General features: G+C 41.8%; 1 protein-coding gene and 1 non-coding gene across 7 annotated transcripts in view; both read right to left on the bottom strand.

Moving 5' to 3' along the window:
• Nucleotides 1–565: 565 nt before the first annotated feature.
• The window catches only part of LOC149306293 (ankyrin repeat and fibronectin type-III domain-containing protein 1-like), a 299,609-nt gene continuing 273,084 nt past the window's right edge, over nucleotides 566–27,090 (bottom strand). For all 6 annotated transcript variants that reach the window (XM_089540204.1, XM_089540203.1, XM_089540201.1 and 3 more), the window contains 11 exons: nucleotides 25,796–25,895; nucleotides 25,454–25,586; nucleotides 23,553–23,672; nucleotides 22,746–22,961; nucleotides 20,787–20,953; nucleotides 19,021–19,171; nucleotides 18,764–18,932; nucleotides 17,527–17,693; nucleotides 16,773–16,983; nucleotides 4,776–5,431; nucleotides 566–2,258 (listed from right to left, as the gene is read on the bottom strand). In XM_089540204.1, the coding sequence (XP_089396330.1) occupies nucleotides 1,971–2,258; nucleotides 4,776–5,431; nucleotides 16,773–16,983; nucleotides 17,527–17,693; nucleotides 18,764–18,932; nucleotides 19,021–19,171; nucleotides 20,787–20,953; nucleotides 22,746–22,961; nucleotides 23,553–23,672; nucleotides 25,454–25,586; nucleotides 25,796–25,895 (2,378 nt within the window). In that variant the 3' untranslated portion in view covers nucleotides 566–1,970. The remainder of the gene's footprint in view (nucleotides 2,259–4,775; nucleotides 5,432–16,772; nucleotides 16,984–17,526; nucleotides 17,694–18,763; nucleotides 18,933–19,020; nucleotides 19,172–20,786; nucleotides 20,954–22,745; nucleotides 22,962–23,552; nucleotides 23,673–25,453; nucleotides 25,587–25,795; nucleotides 25,896–27,090) is intronic.
• Nucleotides 2,618–2,722, bottom strand: LOC149306294 (U6 spliceosomal RNA). The gene has a single exon (XR_016271748.1). It is a non-coding gene; the product is annotated as a U6 spliceosomal RNA (small nuclear RNA).

Consider the following 27,090-nt stretch of genomic DNA (forward strand, 5'->3'; position numbering starts at 1 on the left):
CCAGCATCTGCTGTTGCCACAAGAGGCATTGAAGCTATTACAACAGCATCAGCCTGTGAAGCTACTTTGTTTGACAGATCCACCATTTCCCTTCCTTGCAGCGCTGCCTCCGTACTTGTGTGTGTGTGCTTTAAATTGATAGAATATGTGATTGATCAAATATGTGATTGTTTGATTTTATAACTAGTTGCAAGGCAAGTAGTTGCAAAATCAATCAATATGTGATTGATAGATATGTGATTGATAGAATACTTGATTGATGGAATATGTGATGGTTTGATTTTGTAACTAGTTGCAAGGCAAGTAGTTGCAAAATAAATCAATATGAGATTAATAGAATATGTGATTGATAGAATATGTGATTGATTTTGTAACTACTTGCAAGGCGAGTAGCTGCAAAATCAATAGTAAATTCTATATTTTATTATTATTTTTTAAAAAGCCAATTTCAGTCCTCCCCTTCATCCTCCTCCTCTGTCCCCCTGGTGCCTGCCTTCCTTCCTTCCTTCCTTCCTTCCTTCCTTCCTTCCTTCCTTCCTTCCTTCCCTCCCTCCCTCCCTGCTTGGCTTCCCTGGTGCCTCCTTGCTGTCCCTGGTCTTGGCTCTCTTCCTCTGCCAGCTTGTGCTCCATCACCAGCTTCCCCCATCCCCAGCTTGAAGCAGCGCAAATGGGGACAAAAAAAGAAAACCAATTCACGTGGCAAAAAAACAGATCCCCTTTTATAGTGAGAATGAGGGATCTTTTGAAATCAGTTACACACATGGAGCGGATCCGAATCACAACCCGTGTTATTCTGCCAGTGAGAATGAGCCCAGTTGGTTAGATTTCACCGCAAGGCATCTTTTCTGATTTTCAGCTGGATATTGTGGTGATGGTTGTGATCAGCTATTGCATAGAACTGCAGCTTTTCATGACCCTTACTCAGTCCTGCTGTTGCTCACGGAAAGGAGGAACTCCTGGCTGTTCCAACAAGTGCTTTACTCACAATCTTCAGCTACCTTGGGAGATGAAAAAGGGGGACCACTGCTTTCCTGCCCTGTGTGGGAATGTAGGAAAAAGCAAGCAGGGGAAAGACAAGGGGATAGAGAGAGTTTTTACCTGGCCATCCTTTCCCATTTTCCTTTTTAGTTTGATGGTTAGGTAGAGGAAGGAGAAGGCAGACAAAATAAAATAAAAAATAATGTGGTTTTAAGAAATGCAGAGCCCTTAGGACTGTTCCCAAAAGGTCAGCCGTCGGCTCCAAAGAAGGTTGAGTCTGGCCAGAGTAGAGAGGTCCTTTTCTAGGTGAGGTCAAGATTGATTCAGCTTTCCTACCAAAAGAAAGTTTTATCCCAGATGTAAAAACTCTGTCCTCTGTGCTCCTGGGGGAGATCATCTTTTGCAACATTTTATACTGTGTATTTCTAGGGTAGAATTAAGAAAAGGAGAACAGTTTGTTCAGAGAACTATGTGCAATTTTCTATTTCTCCAGATACAATGAAACAAGAAACATTAACAGGACTTGGTAATTTCCCCCCCTTTTTTTGCTCCAGGCCCTGACTTTGGGATTATTCCAGCCAGGATCATGGCGTCTTTTCCTTCATTAACACCTTCCCGTTCTCCCTTTTCCCATATTCAGAATGAAAAAATATAATTATGTATTGCTTCTTTAACCCTAACCAGCTCTTCTATTTGCTGAAATTGTCTTTGATAAATTATATACCATTACCCCAAAGACTCCTAGACTTCACCCTTACTTGTAGTTGTCACAACCAAGTCTTGATATCTCTTTGGTCAAAATGAAACACACCCACACATACACACACACACACACGCACGCACACAAAAGCAACACACTGCCCAGTATGCTTCTGTTTTGGCCCATGGTGTCTGGCATAAAAGTGTCTTTTCAAGAAGGAAGCATCAAAGGTGAGCTGTCAGCTCACTGGAAGTTGGATGTTCCTCACTTCTCCTCTTATAATCCCATCCTCTCATACCGTTGTTGCAGGTCCATATTGGAACAAGAGAGGAGAAGTCTCTTTGATCCGAACACAGAACCTCCCGTCAGGCCAAGTCTTTTGAAGTGAGAGAGGCAAGAAGTCATTTGGAAGCCACTGCTCAACGTCATCCGATACGAACACTAGTCCAAAGTGACCCAATTGTTCTTCACTGTATCTGAAAGCATCTGCAGTTCCCAGGACCTCGCGTGAGATTGCATTCATCTCCTGCACCACCAGCTTCACCACATCTTCGGCCGACATCTTGTTGGTGATGTGCAGCTGTGCAGAAATAAAGGTAAGTAAAACAAAGAGGAAGGATACAAATAATGAGGGCAGACCCACAGTCAGCGCTGGTGTCATGTGCATCCATGCTTCAGGGGTGAGAACTGGCCATGGGGGTCACTCATTCCCTCCTGCAACAAATACAGTGGACCCTTGTTATCCGCTGGGGTTTGGTTCCAAGATCCCCCGTGGATAAAAAAAATCTGTGGATGCTCAAGTCCCATTAAATACAATGGCATAGCAAAATGGTGTCCCTTATAAAAAATGGAAAATCAAGGTTTGATATTTGAAATGTATACTTTTTTTGAACATTTTCAAACCTTGGATGCTTGAATCTGTGTATAAAAAATCCATGTATAAGAAGGGCTGACTACTTTCTCTCCTATCCCTATTTTGCGCAGGGGCCATGCTAATCTTCTCTGTGTCATTCCAATTTTAGTATATAATAATAATGTGTTAATAATAATAATAATAATAATAATAATAATATGTGCTGCCGAAGTGAGCACTCTGTATTTTGCTGTTATGGTAATCTATGGCCACATTCCCACTTACAAATAAATCTCTTTGCAAACCGAATTGATGGATCGCTTTGGCAGCAGAGTGTGGTTCACACTACATTTGCCCCTATAGCATTTCCTTGCTGCAAAATAAGATAAAATAACCCACTTGTGGTTCACATTCACCAATGAACTGATTCAAAATGGACCCGCTCCAGCCAGCCAAAGGGCAATTTTAAATTGATTCCGATCCGCATCTGGTTCACACTTGCGCAGAATTGATTTATTCAAAAAGAGACAGGAAAAAAAATCAGTGTCAAAACGACACGGGTTAAATGGGTCTAGCGCATGGCCCCCCTCTCCGAATTGTTTCAGCAATTTGGTTCAAGTGTGAACCAGGGTCATTTAAACCAGTTCAAAACTAGTCTTGGGTATGCTACGTAGATGAAGTAAACTGGATTTCTGCTGGAAGCATCTGGATGGCATTAGGTTGGGATTTGTTATTGTTCTTGTTGTGTGCCTTCAAGTCATTTCTGACTTAAGGCGACCATAAAGCAACACTATTATGGGGTTTTCTTGGCAAGATTTTCTCAAAGGAGGTTTGCCATTGCCTTCTCCTGAGGCTGAGAGCATGTGACCTGCCCAAAGACACCCAGTGGGTTTCATGGCCAAGCTGAGATTCGAATCCTGGTTTCCAGAGTCATAGCCCAACACTCAAACCACTACATCACACTGACTTTCCAGGTTGGAGTAGGCTACCCAGAATCACACCTGCACATTACAACTGTAGTTATCTTGTTAACCCAATATTGCTTTAAGCAACCAACAGTCCCCTTACAGTAACAAGACAATATCTGGGAACGCATATAGTTTGCCATTATCACTTTCAGCCAGTTCTGATAGATCTCAGCCATAAGGACTAGAAAAGAATACAACAAAGAGAATGGATAGAGGGAAGGAGGTCTGGTTTGCTTTCTTTCCCACCATACAACTTGCCATAACTTGGCACACTCATACTCCTAACACCCTGAATAGTGTGCCATCAGATTTTGGGACCCTTTTTGAATACTGACTCGGTTTATACATAGCCAAACCCCTAAATCACATCATCATAATAAATATTAAGCAGGGCTGGCACAAAATGTGCATGATTCTCAGTCATACAGGGATGTTACTGGGAAGTTCAAGCATTGTACCTGGCTTGCCTAGAAATGGTCATTTTCCACAAACTCAACCGCTAGCAAAGGAACTGCTGGAAGCAGGAGTGGCATTTTACAGGGCAATCTTGGGTAGAGTCTATGAAGTAATTTTGTAGTGGAATGGGAAATACACAGGCCCTATTTCTCCATGGTTTCAACTTGTGCTTGTCCCCCATAAATGCTCCTAGAGCAATATAGGCTAAGTTATGCAGATGGCAAATGTTAAACTAAGCATCTGCTAACAAGTTACTCAGGGTTCCAACATAGCTTTTTTGTTTTCTTTCCCTAGCTCCTTTTGGAAGTGCTGAAGTAGAGGTATAGGGAATAGCTACCTGGCTATATTCTCAGAGCCTATGAAATGATTCATAGACAGCTGCTGCCCTTTGGCTTCCCAACATCACCATTGCTATGCCTGAAAAGCCAGGGTGACCAGATGTCCACATGGCAAAGGAGGACAAGGCACTATAAAATAGAGTACATTCAAGGAAAAATGGAGAACATTGCACCATAAAGCTAAAAACCCTCATATAAATATACATTCATGCTTCTTATTCCTGCTCAAAATGGAGGACATTTGGCAATTTCTCCTGGACAGAAGGCTGAAATGGCAGACACATCCGGGAAAAGGAGGACATCTGGTCACCCTATGAAAAGCAGTCCTTTAAAAAGTAACAGTGGGAAAGCTGAGAGGTGAACACAGCCCATTTAGTGGAAAGCATGGTCTTTCACATGTTCAGGTCTGGGGAAGGGCAGGCATCTTTCTGCAAGCATTGACTTCATTCTTATTGTAATGAGGCCAAACCTGGTTTTAATACCTTGATGCTTGTCTCGTTGGAGAGCCCTGTTTCATACTGAGGGCACACATGTACGGTGAAGGAACCCGATGACTTGCCCTGATTTGCTACATGTCCTGGCTCTGATGTCTCCTGGAAGGTGCGAGTCCATTCCACCGAGCGTGTCCGAAAGACAGGCTCAGAGTTTTCCGCAGACCAGCTGTGCTTGGGACTGAGCGCTGAGCCTGTCCCAAATCTCAGAGGGCTGCAACGGCCTGCAGTCCTGGTTTCTGTTGGGGAGCTGTCAACGGAGCCGGGGCAAGACCTTCTGGCTCCGTGACAGAGGGGTTTCGGGAAATCTAGGCTGCTGGTGCGGACACAATAGGCCTGCCTCTTCTCTGTGATGCGCAGCAACTCAATTTGCCGGCTGGGCAAGACAAAGTCACTGTCGTAGAGCTCTGAGGGAGGTTGGTGCTCCTCTGGAGGAACTGGAGGCGTCTTTAGTTCGTGGCTCTGTAGGACGTCCGGGGCACTGTCCCTCAAAGGGCGAAGACTTCTTCTACTGCAGCCTTCAGGACCAGAAGAAGAGTAAACAAGGTCAAGCTCTCTGGGGCTCTGGGCTCTGCTGGAGTCGTAGTCACTGTCTGTAGCTAAGAATACTTCCGAGGAGCCCTCCTCATCAGAGTTTCCACGTGAATCTGAAAGATGAAGAGAAGAAATTTACTACTACATAGTTACCAACAATGCAGCATTGTCATTTTAAACATCTCCCAACACCTTGACTTTAAAAATTTCCACTTTATCCAGAAATGTATACAAAGCAGAGGTCTAGCCATTGAAGTTAGCATGCCTTAACTATTTTCTTTTGGCATATATCACATGAGCGACTTGTCTTTATGGTACAAGCCTTTGAGGCCATCCTCTTCAAGATTCCTAACATGATCCTGTCACCAAAAATACATCTGTCAATTGGCTCGCCTAGGGTGTATCCACATTGCAGAATTAATGCAGTTTGACACCACTTTAACTGCCACAGCTCTATCCTACAGAATCCTAGGATTTGTAGTTTGATGAAGCACCTGAGCATTCTGACAGAACAGGCTGAATACCTCACAAAACAACAGATCCTAGGATTCTGTAAGATATAGTCATGGCAGCTGCAGAGGATTCAAACTGCTTTAATTGTGAATATACATATCTCTGAACACCTTGTGAAAGAAAACTCCCTGCATAACAAAATGCACTGCCAGTGAACATATTAGCACTGATCAGTGTCCATCATGTTGAAGACATGTTCTGCCCTATTGTCCAAAACATCTATAGCAAGAATGCCAAAGTGTACCCACATCACCTACTTTCAATGTTCAGGAAGAAAAATCCCCCTTTGAACTTAGGTTTTTACAAGGGTTTGCAGTAAGTCTAAACCGGTAGTTCACACCGCACCACCATGTTTGTAGCACAGCTGCCTCTTAAATTAGCTGTTGATTCTTCCAGACCTCCATCTATTATATTTTGTACTTAGTTTAGTCAGGGATCTAGACAAGAAAAAGAATGGTATCCTCCGGGTTCCAAATCTATATCCAAAGAAGCCCAGTAAAGGTCTGTTTGCCCTCTGATCTTCATGTGGGTTTTTGAAGAACAATGTAATGTGATGTGGCACTGAAGATCATTTTCCTGATTTGATCATTCTCCAATGTCCATTCTCTTTCCCCTTTTACTTGTCTTAATACCTGCATTCTTCTTTCTTTAATTCTCTGTGCTTCTCTTTCAAAACTCTATGTCAGGCAATGAACTGCTTGTAGTGACGCATCGTATGTACTCTGAACTGAGCCTCTGTATCCTACTTGATCTGGCCATCTCCTTCTTTCTTAGTATAAAGCATCTTGATGTTTGATTAACGTTCTTTGACATGCGTTGCTCAAATATACATGTATGATTAAACACAGGTACGTGTGGTTGATGTGGCAATCTATTCATTTCAAACAAAGGTCTACAAGTGAAAATGAAGGGAATCCACTGAGTTCTAGTTGGTCAAATTCATGTATATTCCTTACAACTAATTTGAAAGAACTAAGAGGAATGCAGCATTATCCAGTAATGTGTAGCTCCAGACATCAATGTGTATTAAAGACATCTTATCCTTTTGTTGTTGCTGTAAACTGCCTTCGAGTTGATCTCGACTTATGGCGACCCTGCCCTGCTTAATTCCAGCAACCCCATAAAACCCTTGACCTCCTTAATGGAGTCCATGCATCTGGTATGCGGCCTTCCTCTCTTCCTACTTCCCTCCACCTTTCCCAGTATTATGGTCTTTTCCAATGAGTCCATGATGTGTCCGCAATACGACAGCCTCAGTTTGGTCATGTTGGCTTCCACCAAGGTTTCCGGCTTGATCTGCTCTAGGACCCATTTGTTTGTCCTTTTGGCTGTCCATGGGATCCTCAGCACTCTTCTCCAGCACCACATCTCAAATGAATGGACTTCCTTCCTATCATCTTTCTTAACTATCCAGCTCTCACATCCATACATGCCAATAGGGACTACGATGGCTTGCATGATTCTAACTTTTGTGCAGAGTTGTATATCCTACCCATGGTAAAAGCCTACTCCAGTTCTTTCCATTGCCTTTTTTCAACAATATTTGCTTGCAGCATACTTATCTCACCCAATCCTGCAACAGACTGCAAACAACTTACTTATTTTTCTGGGGGAAAGAGTTGCATATAAGAGAGGCTTATATAGTCTATGCATTATTGCTAACAGGAGTATCTGACAAGACGTAATTGAGATAATTTTTAAGATTAAAAAGTACCAAATTCCAACAGCTTCTAAAAGTTATGCTATCAGGATATCTGAAAGGCCTCATTAAGGGTAATGATAGAACTCTTATTAAAATGTTGGTAACGGCAAAGACAATTTGGTTGAGATCATGGGAGTGGCGGCAGCACCGACTGTTTTGCTTACAATCTTGGGGGAAAATGGGATTTTGCTTTGATGGAAAAAATTCATAAAAACAATGTACATACATCCAAGGGAAGCTAAAACAAATTCAGATTTTAAACATTTTCCAGTTGTTGCAATATGAACTACTATATATACTCACGTATAAGTCTAGAAAGTTTAGTCAAAAAATTGACCCCAAAAACCCATGTCGACTTATCCACGGGTCTCAATATAAGTACTATACTTCAATACTTATTTTAAAAAGGAACCATGCTCTGATGAAAGGAAAGACCATAATCTGTCCTGGAAGCACTGACAATGTTATCTCATCCATACAACCTTTAGTATGAACACAAACAGTTCATGTCTGCTGGAATTTTGTATGTTCTTTGACATTGCTTTCCTTTGCACCATCCTTTAAATCCTTTGCTACATGCCCCTAAATTTTACCCTCGACTTATCCATGGGTCATCTCAAAATTTTGGTCTCCTCGACTTATACATGAGGTCGACTTATTGTCGCATATATATGGTATAATTACTATTAACTATGTAAGGGCTTTCTAGTCCATTAGTCAGTACTAGCCACACATGGAGGAACGGACACAACATCCACACTCAGAATCTACATTCAACCTTTATGGTACAGTGCTGTTTAAACTTTTAGCTTTCTGCTGTCTTTCCAACAGTATGTTGGTCAGATCTGCACAGCAAAAGCCCTACAGACTAGTTGCAGAACTGTGACCTTCCAAACATCTACCATTTGCAGCTTGTATTTGTCTCTTTGTAGGACTATCTGCAGCCCTCACAGACCTGTGTGCAATGAATGGTATGTAATGGAGCTGGTACTTGTTTAATAGTGGGTTCTAATGAGACAGTCTGGCTGCACAGTCCCTGTACATCTGATACTCCCCAAAGGCCAATTCACACATTACACTTGTGTACACAGAACTGTCAAAAAGTGGACATTTGAAAAAGTAATGTGTGAATAGACAATTGCTTGTTTTGAAAACAGAAACCAAAGAGCTAGAGTTGGCTTACAGCTTCCTGTTTAAGTTGCAAACGCAGGTTTGCTGCCATGCGACTACATGAAAAGTCCCCAGTGTGTTCACTGCTGGAAGAGTGGATGCTTGTGTGCCGTTGCCAAATTCAGCAGGGAGAAGAGGAGATAGGAATAGAGGAAGCTGCTTGATATCAAGTCAGAGCATTGGTCCATTGATCTCAGTATCACACTAACTCACAGCAGCTCTCCAGGGCTTGCAACGGGAATTATTCCTAGCTAGATGATAGGAACTGAATTTAAAAGACAAAGCACGCACTGTACCACTGAGGTGCAGTTTCTTTCTCCAGATCAGGTGGGGGAGAAACAGAAGCAACAGAGAGAGAAGGCAAAAGCAGGGAGGATAATGGGAGGGAAAGTAAAAACACGGAGGATAACGTGTTCAGTTGTATATCCTTGCATCTTAGGATCTTCTCTAGTTTTTTCATAGCTGTCCTTCTCATTTGTAATCATCTTCTGATTTCCTGGCTGCAGTCTCCATTTCTATCAATGTTGGATCCCAGGCATGAGAATTCTTTTACTATTTCTATTTCTTCATTGTCTAATTCAAATTTGTGTAGGTTCTCTGTGGTCATTATTTTTGTTTTCTTTATGTTCAACAATAGGCCCACTTTTGCACTTTCTTCCTTGATCTTTCTTAGTAGTTGTTCCAGGTCTTTGAGGTTTTACTGTTAGTATTATGGTGTCATCTGCATATCTTAGTTTGTTGATATTCCTTCCTCCTATTTTCACTCTTCCTTCTTCTGTGTCCAAGCCTACTTTCCTTACAATATGTTCTACATATAAGTTGAACAAGTAAGGTGATAAGATGCAGCCTTGTCTGATCCCTTTGTCAAGTGAGAATCATTCTGTTTCTCCATGTTCTGTTCTGACAGTAGCCTCTTCTCCTGAATACAGATTCCTCATCAGGGCCATCAGATGTGTTGGCACTCCCATCTCTTTAATGTCCATGTCCATAACCTTTTGTGATCTATGCAGTCAAAGGCTTTGCTGTAATCTATAAAGCACATGCTGATTTTCTTTTGGAACTCCCTGGTGCGCTCCATTATCCATCGTATGTTTGCCATGTGGTCACTAGTGCCTCTTCCTTTCCTGAACTGTACTTGGACCTCTGGGATTTCTCTCTCCATGTATGGCTGGAGACTATGTTGGGAGCATGTGGATACCAGGTAGCAGAAAGTATGGTTTATATCTACTATTGGGTTGGAAACTAATATGTTCCTAGATTTTTATGGAGAGCACTTTGTTGGTGTCAAATGTGATACACACACACACACACACATCATATATAGTCAACTCTAAGTCAACCTCATGTACCAGTCAAGGGCAAATTTTGGGGCCAAAATCATGGATTTTGATATGACCCATGGATAAGTCAAGAGTAAAATTTAGGGGCATGTAACAAAGGATGAAGCAAAGGAAAATGATGCTAAAGAACTTACAAAATTCCAGCAGGCATAAAGGAGGTGACCAGGTGCAGATGGTACTAAGAAAACATGCACATGTTAAAAAGGATGTAATGGCAAGAAATAAAGTACAGCACAAGGGTCGGTGTTTGTTTTAGGTTCTCCCAGGACAGACTAAGCTCTGGCCTTTTGCCACACTACTCCGAGGAGGGGACGGTTCTTCTTTTGACTCGGGTTAAGGTATAGTATGTACACAGACTCACTGATAAGTTGACCCAGGTTTTTTGGGTCTGTTTTTTGGATGATGTCTATATACAGTATATATATGTAGTAAGAGAGACAGAGATTTATTTCTCCAGAATCTTTTGATTGTGTGAAACATTAAAACAAAAACAAAACCACAAACACTTCTGAGCAATTCTAGAAGTGGAAATGAAGATAATGGTATTATGAGACTGTTCATTATAAATGACTGGAGAGCTACAAAGAAGCTACTAGAGAGATGGTCCAGACTGGAGAACCTTTCTTAGGACAGAAGGAGGTGATAAGCAGCTACAAAAAGTATAAAAGCTCTCACTGGAAGGTGTAGCTTGCCATGAAGAGAAATGGCAGCATAAAACGTATAAAAAAGATTTCAACCATAAACAAAAGCAAACCAAAGAAATGATTAAGAAGAGAATGAAGAGGAACATAATATCTGCACTTCGTAAATAATTTTGAGGAAGAGACCTTGACATCAGAAGGAAATCAAGGAGGGCTGTCTGACCTAGGAATGGAATGGATGTTCAACCATTTTCTGAACGTGGTCAAAATTTGCTGAACTAAAACTGCACAGTTTGTAGAAGCATCTGAATGGTTCAGCATTGACATATGGAGAACAGAGTGGAGCATTCCTTGAATGCTAAGCCTAAACATTGTGCACCTTAACTGTGAAAATGAAGCCTATCTTTTCTTTTAAATGCCAAGATAGGTGTCTTAAGGCTAGAGCAGTGGTTCCGAAATGTTGGTCTTCCAAATGTTTAGGACTTCAGGTCCCAGAATTCCTCACCGTTGGCTTCTCTGGGACTTCTCAGAGTTGAAGTCCAAACCATCTGGAGGGAACCACTGGACTGGAGGGTGAAAGGGGACTGATAGTGATTCTTGATGCATGCCTTGATCTTTCTATCAAGCAAGATGAGATAACCAGCCTGCAAACTACACTATGCAATACACATTTATTTATTAATTCCTCATATCAAATCCATCGATTCCTGTGTTGTCTTGTCCCTCTTTCTCAATAAGTTGTGCAAAATGAAAATCATGGCCAAAGGCAGACCTGCGATTGTTTCAGAAAGTTGTGCATAAGTTTCCTGAACATGTGCCTTTTTAAAGAAGGAGTTTTAAAAAACCCTGAATGTTTTGACACTATGGGAAGACATACCGATGCCTTTCCCCCCCCACATCTGTTGGGAAGTGGGAAGATCGAGAATTTCCATCCCTAGTCTGATCAAAGTAAAGAATCAGAGCAAGGTAAATTAACATCTGGAAAATTAAAAGGAATGAGAGGGACAGCACAAAAACTCAGTTAAAGGAGATGAGGATGTGAAAAGCTACTAGCTACAATTCCAAAAGGAATTCTGGAAAGGTTTTAAAAGGGTCTTGCAACCCATTCTGCAGAAGCTCGGTGTTCATAAAAATGAGTGAGATTGAAGAGATCATTAATGAAGCACTGGAGTTCAGTCTAAAACAAGTATCTGCGCAGGATGAAATAAAAACACAAAATGAGCTCCAAGGATTAAAAGAGGAGGACAAGGAGGACAACCCTAACCCAGTGGTTGCCAATTTTTTTTGGGCTACCACCCCCTTTCTTCTTTGGCAATAACCCTAGTGTCTCCCAATGCCTATTGCTTGATATTAGGTCTACAGTTCTACTGCAAATTCAAAACAAACAATCTTGGTTTGCAAAAAGGCCTGTTTTCTGTGCTGGCATCGTGGCAAAGGCCAGAGCATGCCAGAGCCTTCTTGGTTGCTGCTCGACTGGTTGCTTGGTTGCTGCTCCCTTTGCAGCTGGTCACCTTTGGAACAGCAACTGAGCAGCTGGCAGAGAAGTGGCCAAAGCCTGTGCTGGCATTATGGCAAAGGCCAATGTGGGCAACAGGCCTCTCAGTCGCTGCTCAGTTGCTGATCCAAAGATGAACTGCTGCAAAATGAAAAGCTTCTTCATGGTGTGGAAGGACTCTCAATCCTTCTTCGTCGGGGCAGAGAGTGGGGGATCTAGGTATTAGATTCCAAATTTGAAAACGGCATTTCAGTTAAGAATGGGAATATATGAGAATTGCAAGAAACAATACTTTCTTTTTGGAGGAAAATAGGAAATTAAAGGAAACTGGAGAGTAGACATTACAGAGAAGAAAGGAAATTGGTAAGCTTTGATTTCATCATTGCTTAACGAATGTTAAATGTGTAAACTGATACAATAATGATTATAATGTAACTTGATAAAACTTTAATTAAAATTAATTTAAAGACACATAAATCATTGAGCCTCAAATTCAATTTGCTCATAATCATATCAGACCATGTTCCTACAAAGGTGATATGGGGTGGGTATATATCAGAAGCTAAAGAGCCAATATAGTGACTTAATGCTGCTTAGATTATGAATATCGGGGGGGGGGGGGAATAAAGGAAAATATTAAGGATCTTCATAAACGCAACAGCTGTGGATGTTGCCTACCCTCTTCCTGGACCTTTCAAAGCTATCCTACACCCACGTTTTATTAAAGAAAGGATCATGGGTAACTGAGACCAGAGAAAAAGTGAGATCAGACATGGTTATCAATACTGACAAATTAATGAAAGAACATAAAAGAACAGGAAGTTAAAGAGTACGGGATTAATTATCTCGAAATAGAAATGAATTAGAGGCATTTGTCACTGGCAATGCACTTCCATGTATGATGCATTTTAAAAGAACCGATTATGAATTTGGAAACAAAAACTCTAAACTGTTGTCTATTGCAGAAAAAAGAAGAAGCAGAACATGGTTAATATGATTAAATCTAAAAGTGGAGACTTAATAACATAATTAAGTGATATAAAGGATGTATCTAAAACTCAGACTTATATACATTGGAAATGTCAGAGGCCATTGACTTTGAGAGATTTTTAAATTCGTTGCCAATTAATTCATTACAAGATCATCACAAGGGTTTTTCTAGTTATGGATGGAGAGATAGTATCAATTATTAAAACATGGCATCTGGATTTTATGAGTTTAAGGCCAATTCTAATTTTTTAAACTGAAGGATGAACAAACTATTAGTAGTATCTAAAGTAGGGTAAAGTGCGAGATTTCTAGAAACTGGTAAGAGCTATTTGCAAACCAGGAAGATGTTACTCAAAAGGGTTGAACAGAGACCAATAATGCTGTTAAATTAGGTTCAGACAATATTTGCAGCAATTCTTACACACTACATTCCATTATAATGCTGAATACTCAAATCTATGAGTATTTATCCCTCACGGGAATTTATCATTTGTTGGCATGTAATTTCAAGTCAACGCTAATTTATGGCAAACGTATCATAGGGTTTTCATAGTAGGATTTAGTCAGAGGAGGTTTGCTGTTAACTTCCTTTAAGGATGATAAAGAGAGGTCTATTGTGCAGTGCAGAAGTGATGCAGTTTGACACCGCTTTGCCTGCTATGGTATGGAATTATTATTATTATTATTATTATTATTATTATTATTATTATTATTATATTTTCTTATATCCCGCCTTTCTCCCAACATAGGGACTCAAGGTGGAATTCTGGGATTTGTTGTTTTGTGAGATATCCAGCCTTCTCTGTCAGAGAGCTCTGGTGTTACAACCGAAGAAAAATGCCAGGATTCCATAAGATGAACCCGCACCAGTTAAAGTGGTGTCAAACTGCATTAATTATGCAGTGCTGATTAGACTTAGAGGGTTTCCATGAGTGAATAGGGGGAATTCAAATTCTTCTCTCTTGGAATCCAAGTCCAACACTTAAACTACTAGACCATGCTGGTGTAAACCTGTATCTCATAGTGACCAAGAATAAGGTGGCAAGAAGCAACAGTACCCTTACTAGATACCCTGAAAGCATTTGATGTCTTGGAATGGACATACATTTGCCACTGCTGAGTAGAATGATTAAAGGTGAAAAATCTGTATGTCCATTAAAAGACTGTATGAAGGGTCATTACACCCACTAAAATTAGATTCACAAAAATTCTATCAACGTAGGGATACTAGAGAGTCAGGCATGGTGTAGTGATTTGAGTATGGGACCAGGGTTCAATTCCCATCTTGGCCATAAAACCCACTGGGTGACATTGGGCAAGTCACACTCTCTCAGCCTCAGGGGAAGGCAATGGCAAACATCCTCTGAACAAATCTTGCCCCATGATAGGTTGGCCATAGGGTTGCCATAAATCACAAAAGACTTGAAGGCACATGACAACAACAACTGGGATACTAGGCAGGAGCGTCTGTTGTTGCCCTTCCTATTTGTGACAGCAGTAGACACAGTTGGAGAGCACCAGTACATTTAAGGCATTACTTAAAAGGCGGAAACACATAAGTAAAATGTATATGCAGTTTTTCCCCTCTCTGATTCAGTTAACAGCATGCAGACCTTACACATTATAAGAATTATGTCAAAACACAGAGTTGGAAATCGTCCATAATGTGCATAAATGTCCCGCTTTATATGAATTCAACTTTATGCTGTTTGATAGTAAAATATTTAGCTGTAATATTGACAGAAACCCAGAAAATTGTAATTGCAAACCAGTTCCTTCATACATGAAGGGAAGACATAAAAGAAGGATTTCATCTTATGATCTGATCCTTGAAAGGTTAGCAACTATAATGACACACGTTTTAATGTTTTTTGTTGCATATTGTACTGTTAAAGCACTTTAGTCAAAAAATAATAAGATGGGGGGAAACTGAAGCTTGAGATTTGTTTAAAATGTTAAATATGGTCTTGCTGCTGGGCGAGGAATGTCTAGCAATCTCACATTTTTAGTAATATTATATAACGTTTCAGTTAGCACGGTAAACCAAACATATAAAAGCCGATCACCAAACTTCCTGAGTCCATGTGGAAAGGGAAGGAGGCACTAGCACAACAGACTTTGCAATATTTCCCCCAAATACGTGATCAGAACCAAGTAAAGTATGTAATCCATACAGGGCAGAAATGCTAAAGGTATGGTTTTCATACATCAAAATATTTGCACTGCCTGCTTCTCCCATTTGTCTATTTTTGGAACATCCGGAGTTTTAAAATGAAGACAAGTTTGCTCAGTTCACATGTTGGAGTGGGTGGCTATACTGAATCGGAGATCTTATTTCTGAGAGAAGCTTGTAACAGGAGAGCAGTTGCAAACAAGGCTGGGGGATGGAAGAGCTCATGGTTGCAGATGTTGCAAGGACCCTCATTTGCATCCATCTGCACAAAACCCGAGCCTCCTCTGCATAGCGCCACCAGCATTTGAGACACAAGGCATGGCAGAGACGAACAAAGCCACTTGATTAGTAGACAGAAATATATAAGGCCATAATAGAACCAAGATCGGATAGACAAATAAGGTTGGAATTAGTATGGGATTCAGAATCAGCAGTCGTAATTTCGAAAGAACATTGGAATAAGATTTAATTCCCCCACCCCACCTTTTACAATCATTATCAAATGCTACAAAGAAATGTGCGCTTAAGATAGCTCATATGTTCAACTAAATTACATAGAATTAACAGAGGTATTTAAAGAAAGCTTCTGGAGAGGCTATGGGAGTGTAGGTTCACCAAATCATGTGTGGTTTCAATGTCCCAATGAGAAATCCCTTTGGAAGGGAATAATATAATAGTTGAATGTTATGTCCAACCATACTATTCAGTGGAGAGATACACTATTACTCAGTCCAGTTCATAGACCAGCACATACACTATTACTCTTCTCCACTGGAGATGAGTAATAGTATATCTCTGAGCTGAATAGTATGGTTGGACATAAGGTTCAACAGATCTTTTACTTCCATCCAAAGGGCTTTCTCATTGGGACATTGTAGCCAGACATGCTTTGGTGAACCTACACTTCCATGGCCTCTCACCATCTTTGATGGAGACTGTTATTCTTCTTTCTATCACACCGTTTCCCCAGATTGGGATTTAAAGTGGTTTATAACGATGGGAAGCTTTACATGAGTGTAAACAGAAAAGTCTCTGTATTATTGGGAACAGGTGAATATTGCCTTTCATGGCCTTTCATTGGCTTGATAAGATTTAGACTATTTTTAACAACAAAACTTTCTACTATGGAGAATAATAAGGGAAGATGCTTTCGCAGGAGTTTTGTAAGCATTATGTGTCATGGATCTGAATTCAATCCATGGAACTGCTCAAGAATCACCATGGATTTTGGGACGGTACCTTTCGACACAGTAATTCACGGTTAGAAAAAAAGAGATATTTCCAGATCATGCTTGGATTTATCTGTTGTGTAAGACTGTGATAGCCAATTGTATTAATTTAATGAACTGTGAGGGGAGAGGATGTTTTTGCTGTTGGTAAAAACACCTAAAATCTGTGAGAGGGGGGATATTAAAAATAAAAATTCTCACCAGAGTTGAGTTTTCGACTTGTTTCCGGAGACGGGGTAGGTGAGGGAAGGAAGTCCAAGTGGGATGAGGTTGACTCCGTTTTCTCCTTCAGCGCCGTGCTCGACTCTTCAATGAACCACACAAGTGAGACGCCGCAAGATGGCTGCTTGTACCGGGCATGCTGTAGTGCATCCATCATCCAACGCATTTCTCTCCAAATCTCCTCCATTTGCTGTCCCAACATAAAGATACACAATCATCAACATAACCATCACCACCATCTATTCCTGCCTTTCTTTCAAAAAAGAGTTTCAAGGTGGCGAACAAGATAGGAGACTATCACGCAAGGAAAATCAGGGGATTAAAAAGGCATTTTCACGGGAAAATAACACCACTGCAGTGAAGATTTTCACATGAGAGGACTTCTCCCAGGAAGAACCAGGAATGCTCCAGCAACAAACCATTCAAAGGATTTGCCCGTGAACGGTTTGTTGCTGGAGCATTCCTGGTTCTTCCTGGGAAAAGTTCTCTCAGATCATGAGGTGTTCCCACCAAACAAGCCTTGGAAGGTGGTAGGACAAAAAGGAGGACCTCCCCATACAATCTTAGCGTTCCAATGGGCTCATAAAGGGTGGTATGATCCTTCAAATAGCTTGGACCCAAGCCATACAGGGCTTTATAGTTCACCGCCAGTGCACTGAATTGTGCCTGGAAATGAACTGCACGCAATGGATCATACTAAGCATCTTGACACTCAATATTATCTGGGACATACCTGCATATAGTCCTGAACTTGCTGATGCCTCTGCTTGGCAGTAGTTAGTTCTGAGTCTGAGAAGGCCTCCCTGAGGTTTTGTTGAGAAAGAAGTGACTCCAACTCCAAGAGTGCAGACACTTGGCAATACTGACTAATAAACTCTTGGTCATAGGTGAAAAAATGAACTGAAATAAAGGGGAAAGAGGAGGTCAGGTGTCACACTTGGAGCATCACAGAAGTGCCAACAACACCAAAGCTATATAAAGTAGAATAGCCAGTACTACATTTGACCAACAACTAGTCAATGATTGTATGGTGAGTATGCCATTCTCTGTCTTAAGGGGCAAGAGAAGTACTTATTGCTAATGGCATAGCTTCACTAATCTGAAGTCCCATATACTTATCAACATGGCATGTTTACGGATCAGTCTGTGATATATCATAGATTATGAGATATCACCCCATCTCCCCCTCCTCTAGAGAAAGACTCAATTCTTGCGCTAATCTGCCTGAAGTTTCAATGTATCCCTATCAGACAGTTGTAAATTTTTTGATGTTTAATCTCTTTTTAGGGGTTGATCACTGTTTTTAGGATTGGGGGGAGGGTTGGGGCTTTGGGGTTTTTAAATTGCAATTTTTAATTGTTTGATGTTTTATTTATACTGTTGGAATCCACTTTGATGCCTTTGTGAAAAAGCAGAATACAAATAATAATAATAATAATAATAATAATAATAATAATAATAAGTCAGAATTTGAACACTGAGACTCCTTATAATTGATATAGTACAAAGTAAATTATGTGTGTGATGCACAGAAACACTAATAATGTGGCAGTTAGCAGAGTATTTTAGGGATCTCAGAGTTTGAAGGGGAAAAAGGACAATTGTACAATTGTTACCTTGTAACATGCATTTTGGATGCTTGGATTATTGTTTCCTTTCCAATTTTGCTCCTTCCCCTTCTCTTCTCTGAAGATGAGTTAGGAAGCTAGAACATAAATTTATTGTGCCCCCTTTAAACACTAATGTTGGAGTGGAGAACATTTTTAATAATGTGGTGGGGAGCATTCCTTTAGGTAACATATTGGTGCCACATGCTGGGAATGGTTAGGAGCAAAGCCAACAGTTGGTTCACCCCTATTCCGGTGAGTGATCCCCTTCATATCGTAACTGTTCCAGCTTTCAGAAATCTCTTTGGGCACAAGTGAACAAAGTGCAGTTCCCCCAAAGTGTCCCTAGATTGCAATTCTTACCTAGTTCAAAGATCTGAAGAGGGAGCGTAAGAAACCCAGAGCGAGGTGTATATGGGTTGTTCTGGCCAGGGGCAGTGCACACATCATCCGAAGGGGGCAGAAGCAGAAGAAAGGAGACCTGCCCCCTGAAGTCCAAAACCTCCTGGCTGTACAGACGGAAATCTTTGGCCTAGAGAATCCAAAGAAGAGAAGGCTTACCAGTCTGCAGTGTTTACCTCCCCCCTCAACATCCATGATAAAGCCCCACCTAGACCCACCTCATGCAGTGGGATGTTGACCAGTTGCACCAGTTCTTTGACTGCCGCCTGGAGCTCTTGAAGCAAGAGATTCTGGGTGGTCTCTAGGTCTCGCTCTGCAGGAATGGGCTCCTCCATGCTAGCCAGGTTCTGCAGCCACTCCCATTCCTCCCTTGAAAAAGGAGACAAAAGGATGAATACACAGAGGACCTCTGTGTAGCGGTGAATGAAGGTTAAAGCAAAGGCAATTGTATGTGCATAGGATTGACTGTGACTTGCGGCTGTATTTTTACAGTTCGGAAGGATGCCTTTTCATGTTGGAAACATGTAATATTTAAGGCAGCCTTCTGTGCTTGGATGTCAGCAGGGCACTTGGTGCAGTGTGACTATTCATTCTTGGCATGAAACCTGAGCTTCGTTTTCACTAAGGACATAGGACACAGAAGCCCTTGTTTGGACCCTGAAATATAGGAATTCTCATTGAATATCTTTGAAGATCCAGGACCCATTCCTGATATGAGATAACTGATCAGTTCAGGGATCTGTAAATTGCACACAAGAGGAACCTGCACTAATTCTACAAGACATAGTTTGGTTATATCTCCTATATCATACTTTAGTATAGTCAAATGGTTTCAGTGCAGCACATCTATCTATCTATCTATCTATCTATCTATCTATCTATCTATCTATCTGGGCATGTCTACATGGGCCAAATGAAGTAGTTTCCCCTCTGGCCTCAGGGTGACCTGTCTTCACGATGCAGGGCCAAATTCCCAATTCAAGTGAGGATTGTCTTCATGATGTAAGGTCGGTTCCACACTGAAACAACCCCCCCCCCCATCCCTCCCTTAAAGCAGCTTAAAATAACTCATCTTTTACTTCAGATTTTGCTGGAAAATCCGGGGCACTCCATAGCAATGCTGGGCAGCATTTCACACGCATCCCACTGTGTTGCCCACCACCACCACCACCGCTGGCACAAGTTGCTTCAACTGAGGTCACAACAAGGTGCCCAACTATGTGATCCATGCTGGACACCCCATTTCTGAACTCAGAAGGAGTGGATAGTGCCAGGTATAAAGTAGGATAGAAATAAAGTTTTTATTATTTATTATTAGCAGCACCAGAACTGGACAGTACACCTGGGACTGGTGTGTAGGCCAGCGTTGCCAACAAGCCTCAAAGATATTCCCAGGAATGTTTCACCAAAATCCAAAATTCCCAGAATTCCCCAATATTTACTGGAATATTCAGTCAAAATCCCTGGAAATAAATTAATTAATTCCCTGGATTCCGGGGAATTCCCTGGAAATTGGTAACGCTGGTGTAGACAGACATCTAATATCATAACAGAGTGCTATAGTGGAATCGGGGCAGCTCTGGGATCAGGATACTCTGGGAGTAGCCTGGAATATTCTGGTCAGTGTAGACTGAGTCCTCAGTCACACTATTCTCTTGACAGTTATAAAACAAGTAATGTCAAACAAAGTGGGAAGTACAGTGGACCCTTGTTATACGCTGGGGTTTGGTTCCAAGATCCCCGTGGATGACAAAATCTGTGGATGCTCAAGTCCCATTAAATATAATGACATAGCAAAATGGTGTCCCTTATAAAAAATGGAAAATCAAGGTTTGATATTTGAAATTTATACGTATACCATGGATGCTTGAATCCGTGTATAAAAAATCCGTGTATAAGAAGGGCCGACTGTATACATTGCAGAAGTTAACCTTATTTTCTGTAACAATCTACCAGTGCAACTGGCCTGGTTTAAAATCTGTACCTGGAGATGTTTGGGTTGCTTCGTATCTTGACGTGACACAGAATGTTTGGTCGCTGTTCCGGCACCAACACTCGTATCTGATCGACAGCACTGCAGAGCTTCAAGTAACCCAGGTACAGACCAGCAGGGAGGGCCTGGCTGCTTTGCTGGTGATAAGCCAGCTTGTCCTAAGGGAGCAAAGACATCCTCAGAAATGTCACGTTTCTCTTACAGCCTGGTAAATCTTGTTTTAGTGCAACGGTTCCCAACCTGTGGGTCGGGACCCCTTTGGGGGTCGAACGACCATTTCACAGGGGTCACCTAAGACCATTGGAAAACACATATTTGCATGTTGCAATGAAAATAATTTTATGGTTGGGGGTCACCCCAACATGAGGAACTGTATTAAAGGGTTGTGGCTTTAGGAAGGTTGAGAACCACTGCTTTAGTGGTTTCAACAAACTCAGTAATAAAGTTAAAGCTGGTATAAGAAAGTTCAGACGAGAGGGAGGCCCTCCAAACAAGTAAGACACGTCCCAAAATGGACCAAAAGAGGGGGGAAAGGAAAGAAAAAACCCCAAACAAATTATTACTAAAATTTAAATGAAACAACATGCAGTGCTATGGAATAAAATACGAAATGGAATAAAATACGAAATGACAATAACCTATGAGCAATACAGCGATAAAAGTACAAAAAGAAAACCTAATGGGGATGTGAACACAATACCAGACAAATAAAGGCTTTGCTTCAAGTTCAGCAAGTAATCCTTAGAATCACACTAATATGAAAGTCCATTAAAATCCATATAAGGGCTGGATGTGTACCACTCTATTGCTCATAGGTTGTTGTCTTCGTGTATTTTATTCATTTTTTGTAGCATTACGTATGGTTTAATTTAGACTTTACTGATAATATTTTGCAGTTTGTTTCCTTTTCCCCATTGCTTTTGTGGGGTGTAAGAGAGTCCATGCCAGAAAGGGTTAAACACTGGTGGGATTAAAAAAAAGAAGAAGCAGATCAAACTGATCACTGTTTTCGCTGTGCCGCCTGCATTAACATCTCAGCTTAGCTATTTTGTCTGCAGCACTAGGTTCCAACCAGGACCAAAAACCCCCAGGAGACAGACTGGCACGGGCAGGAGGCACCGGAAACCTTACAAAGGAGACTGTTGTTGTCAGATATCCAGACTGGTGCTGCAATCTCCAGGAACAGAGACAGCGTTGAACTGGCCCTTTAGTGGTTTGGCCTTTGCTAATCCTGGCAATGGCTTTGAATAAGCAGTTTCAATAGCCCCTTGTACAGGTGCTCGAGTGCCTTTTGTTGCTGGAGACACTTAGTTGGCTGAAAGGAAGTGAAAGGAGGGAGACACAAGGAGAGGGGTCATGAAGAGGAGGAAAGGCTGGGCACTTACGGAAGGGATTCTTTGCTAAGACCTCCTAACAAGCTGGGAACACAAGGGCTACCGGAAGCAAAAGGAGTAAATGCTCCAAAAAGAGTCATATGAATCCATAGGAGGAAAGCAGCCTTCTACTGAAAGCCAACTGTTATTCCCTGCAAAGCACCATGCAATGTGAATAAAGAATATGATATTGTGGAGCACAAGGCTGTCTGCTTAAATTGGCAAGGACTCAACTTCTGTGCCAGCAAACAGGCCTTAATATTACCAGAAACTTTTTTTCAAGGCAAGGCTCAAACATTTCCAAGCTAACACAATACCAATATTTTGAGTATTTCGGCTGAATTGACATCAATAACATATCCCTCCCCACCCTTTCATGAGCTCACACTGGCCCTTAAATCTCCTCTTATCACTCAAAGGGAAACGCTCCCCAGTTTGGAAACCAACATTTTAACTGAGAACGCTCAGAACTGGAGCTGGGACTTTCTCCATGCAATGTATTTGGCACCAAGATATAGCTCTTCCTCTCTTATAAGTGAGGGTTTTCCATCTTCAGTAAGAATCCACAGCCAGCCACCTGCATGGTCATGCACAGCACATCCAGCGCTGTTGGCTCTTCCAGAGAGGAGAGAGACTTGCGGCTGGTCTGCAGCTTTGAGAGAGCGACCCAGCGGACACTTTCAAAGGTCTGGTTTGTCTTCACCTCCTTTAGGGTCACGATCAAAATGTTGCCCTGCTTGTCTTTAATGGGTTCAAAAAAGACCTGTCCCAGGTCTTGGATTCCCAGCAGACCCTTTCAGAGAAAGAAAGAGAAGAAAAAGAGTCACATTTCGTGAAAGCTGTGCTTGCCTTCAGATGACATGAGTCAAGCATTAGGTATTGGGAGTCAGCCAACACAGCAGTGGCAAATGGGTACAAGTGAACATTTCCAATCCAATTACTGCTGAACTTTCTTGATTAAGATAATTAAGTCTGGAAAAGAGAATGGCTAATTACATGATTGTTTTCCTGAAAAGTCTTTCATCAGAAAAAAAGATATTTGATAAAATGTGTGCAAAAAGAAATACATTTTGCTCGCTACACTGCACCAGAGAGAATGGCTTCAAAATGGGTGCATTCCTGGCATCTTACTTACTGAACCAATTGCTTGTGTCCCAAATACAACTGTCATGTTTTTTCTTCATGAAGGACACATCCTATTACATTTTCAATCCCAAAGCAGCTGCTGGGGTTGTTCAGTGTTATGGCAATATTAGACCCACCTAACTAAAACTCAGGGTTAATCATGTCTGGCCTTAATATCCATGGACTGTGCATGCTAGCCAGGTATAAAAGAGTTATTTGGTAGGATCCCACTCTTGATACTTGAAGAGTCTTTTTTTACCTGCATCTCTGAGATGGCCAGCAGCATCTTGAGGCGTGTTTGCAAAACACAGGAGCAAGATGACTGGGAAACGGTGACACACTGTCGCAACCACAGGATTTCATCCCACATGCATGACACCTACACCAACACAGCAATACAGGTTGTTTTAGATTTTCAGTTGTCCTAGTTTGGGGTACAACAGAGGATGTGTCCGCACTGACGGGAAAACCTGGCTTACCATCAGGGCTTCCAGATTGGCGGGGAGGACAAGCTATCCACACAACCAGCTCCCACCATGGGCCAATGCCAGCAGCACTGTCCACACACTCCTCAAGCAATGACCATCCTATTCAGCATCGGTACTGATAGTATTGCTGTGCTAATGTGTCCTTGTGCAATCAATCTGCAGACAGGAATGGTGCTATATTGGTGGCACTATTGTGCAAACGTTCACTTATACAATCAATTTTCAGACAGGAATGGCGCTATACTGATACTGCTGTGCGAATGTGTCCTTGTGCGATCAATCTGCACGTTTGCAAAAAGAAGGGCATTGGAATCACACAAACTTGAAAGTGAAAGTGCTATGGTGGAGATTTGGAAGTTGTGAGCAGGAGGAGGTCTGGCTCGCCCACTTATTGACACTCCATTCCCACACACAGTCAGCACATGAGTTTCCAGCCTGATCCAGAGCAAAGGGAGACTTTTTTTTTTTACTCTGGAGAATCACCTTGGAGCAAGGATTGAGTCCGTGCTCCACCCATTTTGGCCCTGTGCATCATCTAAACCAGACCTGCACAACTTGGCAGTAGGAAGGAGCCAACATTAAAACAGGCTAAACTTCTTCAGGCCACAAATAGGTTTTAATTAAATATTAACAAATAAATAAATAAATAAATAAATAAATAAATAAAATTATTAATATTCATTCCATTTTCCTCTTCCTCTGCCCGGCCCTTTCCTCAGGAGAAAGCCAAGGGGTAGAGGAGATTTGCTCATCCATCTTCTCCTCCATCCAGATGTCTCCTCTGGAGAAGACTGAGCAACAGAGGAGAAAACCAAGCAGCGGGAGAACCTTACAGGGTGAGTGTTTGCCCGTACTCCTCCTCAGCTGCCTGGCCCTCTCCTTGGGAGAAAGCCAAGCAGCAGAGGAGCTTTGTAGGGCAAATGTCTGCCTTTCTTCCTCTTCCTTCACATGGCCCTCTCCTCAGGAGAAGGTGGAACAGTAGAGGAGCCCTGAAGTTATTTCATATCTTTGTGGGCCACCCAAAATCCTTTGGCTGGCTGCCCCCGGGTCGTATGTTGTGCAGGCCTGATCTAAACCGATCAGTGTGGCGATGGTGCAGAAACATTTATTTTCTTCCATGGAGACACCACCTGAGTTACCTGAACTCAGAATCTTCTGAAATTAACAGAGGAAATATATTTCTGCCCTACCTGACAACTGTTGACTACTCTAGGGTAGGAACAGCTGGCAAATCTTTTTCAACATGTTTTACAATCTCTCCATTTTAACATCCTTCACTAAAGGAGCAAAGCTTCAGAAAACTTAAACTATAAATGGGAAAACTCACAGGGGCATGTTTCAGGAATCTATGAGAACATATTTTATGTCATCAAATTTAAATTTGTGGAGCAGTTTCCTGTGAGATGCACAAATAACAAAAAATTAAAACATCCTAGAATATGAAGTTACAGTTTCGCACCAAGTTTGTTGTACGGCGCTGCATCAAGTGAACAGCCCCAATGCTGCCTAAGGCACAAGCAGAGGTGGTGAAATTTTGTGTCTACAAATGTTAATGTAGCAGGAAAATCTGTTTGCAAGTGCTGAATTTTTCCATGCCTTCCTGAGAAATCTGTGCCGCAGTTATTTTGCCTATAGCGACATACACTGTAAAGCCACCATATGAAGGAGTCACCTTTGTAAACCAGAGGAAGTCCTGCATGAGGAGGCAGGAATAAGTGTCATCTATCTCCACCACAGGGATCTGATCCTCATGTGTCACCAATATGTTGTCATCCTTGTAGAATATTGACGCCAGATACAGGCCCCTGGGAGGAATGAAAATGTTTAGTTTAGGATTCTGTCACATGGGGAATGAGAAGAAAGGGAGAATGGGGTATCCTCCCCCTCCTTAGAGTAAAAAAACATAGAAGTGGAAAGATGGAAGTCACTACGCTAGGAAATTGGTAAAAGGCGGGGAAGGGGTGTATACACTTAAGGCAATTTATTCCTCCCACCCATCCATTCACCCTCTTACCTTCTCAGTGTCTTCAAGAATTTGCTACCAGGGTGGAAGAGATACTTTAGGCTCTTGGAGACAGAGTGTTTTCTGCTCTGTGGCTGATTCTTACAAGGCTCTAAGAAACAAAGAGTGCACACAAAAGTCATTATACTAACCATTATATATATGCACCAGCCACCCCAATCCTGTTCCACATCCCAAACCTTGCTACATAAAATGTGCATGTCTTCAGTCCTATTTCTTTGCAGTATGGTAGCATCCCCATGTTATTCCAACCAAGAACATCAAGCAATCCCTCAGCTTTGCCAATGTTTATTTATATGTGCTAATGACTTGAAGAGAGACAGCATGATCTAGTGGTTTGAGCTTTCAGCAATAACTTTGGAGACGAGGGGGCTCTCCAGACTGCCCCAAAAGGGTGGGCTGGAGGTATCCATTTTTTCTCCGGAGGGACACTGATGGCAAAACGTCAGGAAGAAACTCTTCTAGAACATGGCCACATAGCCCGAAAAACCCACAAAAAACTATGGATGCCAACCATGAAAGCCTTCAACTTCACATTGGAAAACTTGTGTCTTCTGTGGCAAGGAAAAGCAAATTCTGTAAGCCAAACTGAATTCTTTTTGGCACACGTGGACGATGTCATCAGTGCGCCATTGGCGCACTATGGCACATCAATGACGCATGTGCGGCACCCCTTGGTCATCATGGTGCATACGGACTAGGGTTCCAGAGCATGTGGTTGCTGCGTGCTCCAGAACCCTAGAATCGGTGCCGGCACGCTGCTTCTCACCCGTCTGTATCGTGCCTAGTGTTCAAATCCCTACTTGGTCAAGGAAATCACATTCTCTCAGTCACAGAGGAAGGCAGAAGCAAACCCTGCAGAACAAATCTTCGCAAGAAAATCCTGTGACAGGTTTTTCTTAGGCTCAAACAACCTGAAGGCAGACAACAACAAAGATGTGAAGCAAAATGTTCAGCTTATTAGTTAAAATCAAAGCGGTTGGTCCTCACTGTCCACTTGGCCCACATTGTTTCTTTGCCAAGCGTACCCAGGTCTTGTCTTAGGTTTTGTGCAATGGTTTCCCAGCAGCTTCATCTTCAAGCTTTTTGACAACTCTCTTCCCTTAAGCCTTAACTTTTCCCAGGCATCAGTTCTTAAGAAATTTGTTGGCTATTCTGTTCCATGTTCTTACCATGCTGTGTAATGAGACCATAACCACCAGCATCACCACCTTCCAGGATTTCTTCCTATTTTACACTGTTTGTTCTATAGCTTTGCTCCTCAAAGGGGAATGGCTATAAACATT

Source organism: Sceloporus occidentalis, unplaced genomic scaffold (genome assembly GCF_023333645.1).
Source record: "Sceloporus occidentalis isolate IW3139 unplaced genomic scaffold, rSceOcc1.0.p SCAF_10, whole genome shotgun sequence".
Taxonomy (NCBI): Eukaryota; Metazoa; Chordata; class Lepidosauria; order Squamata; family Phrynosomatidae; genus Sceloporus; species Sceloporus occidentalis.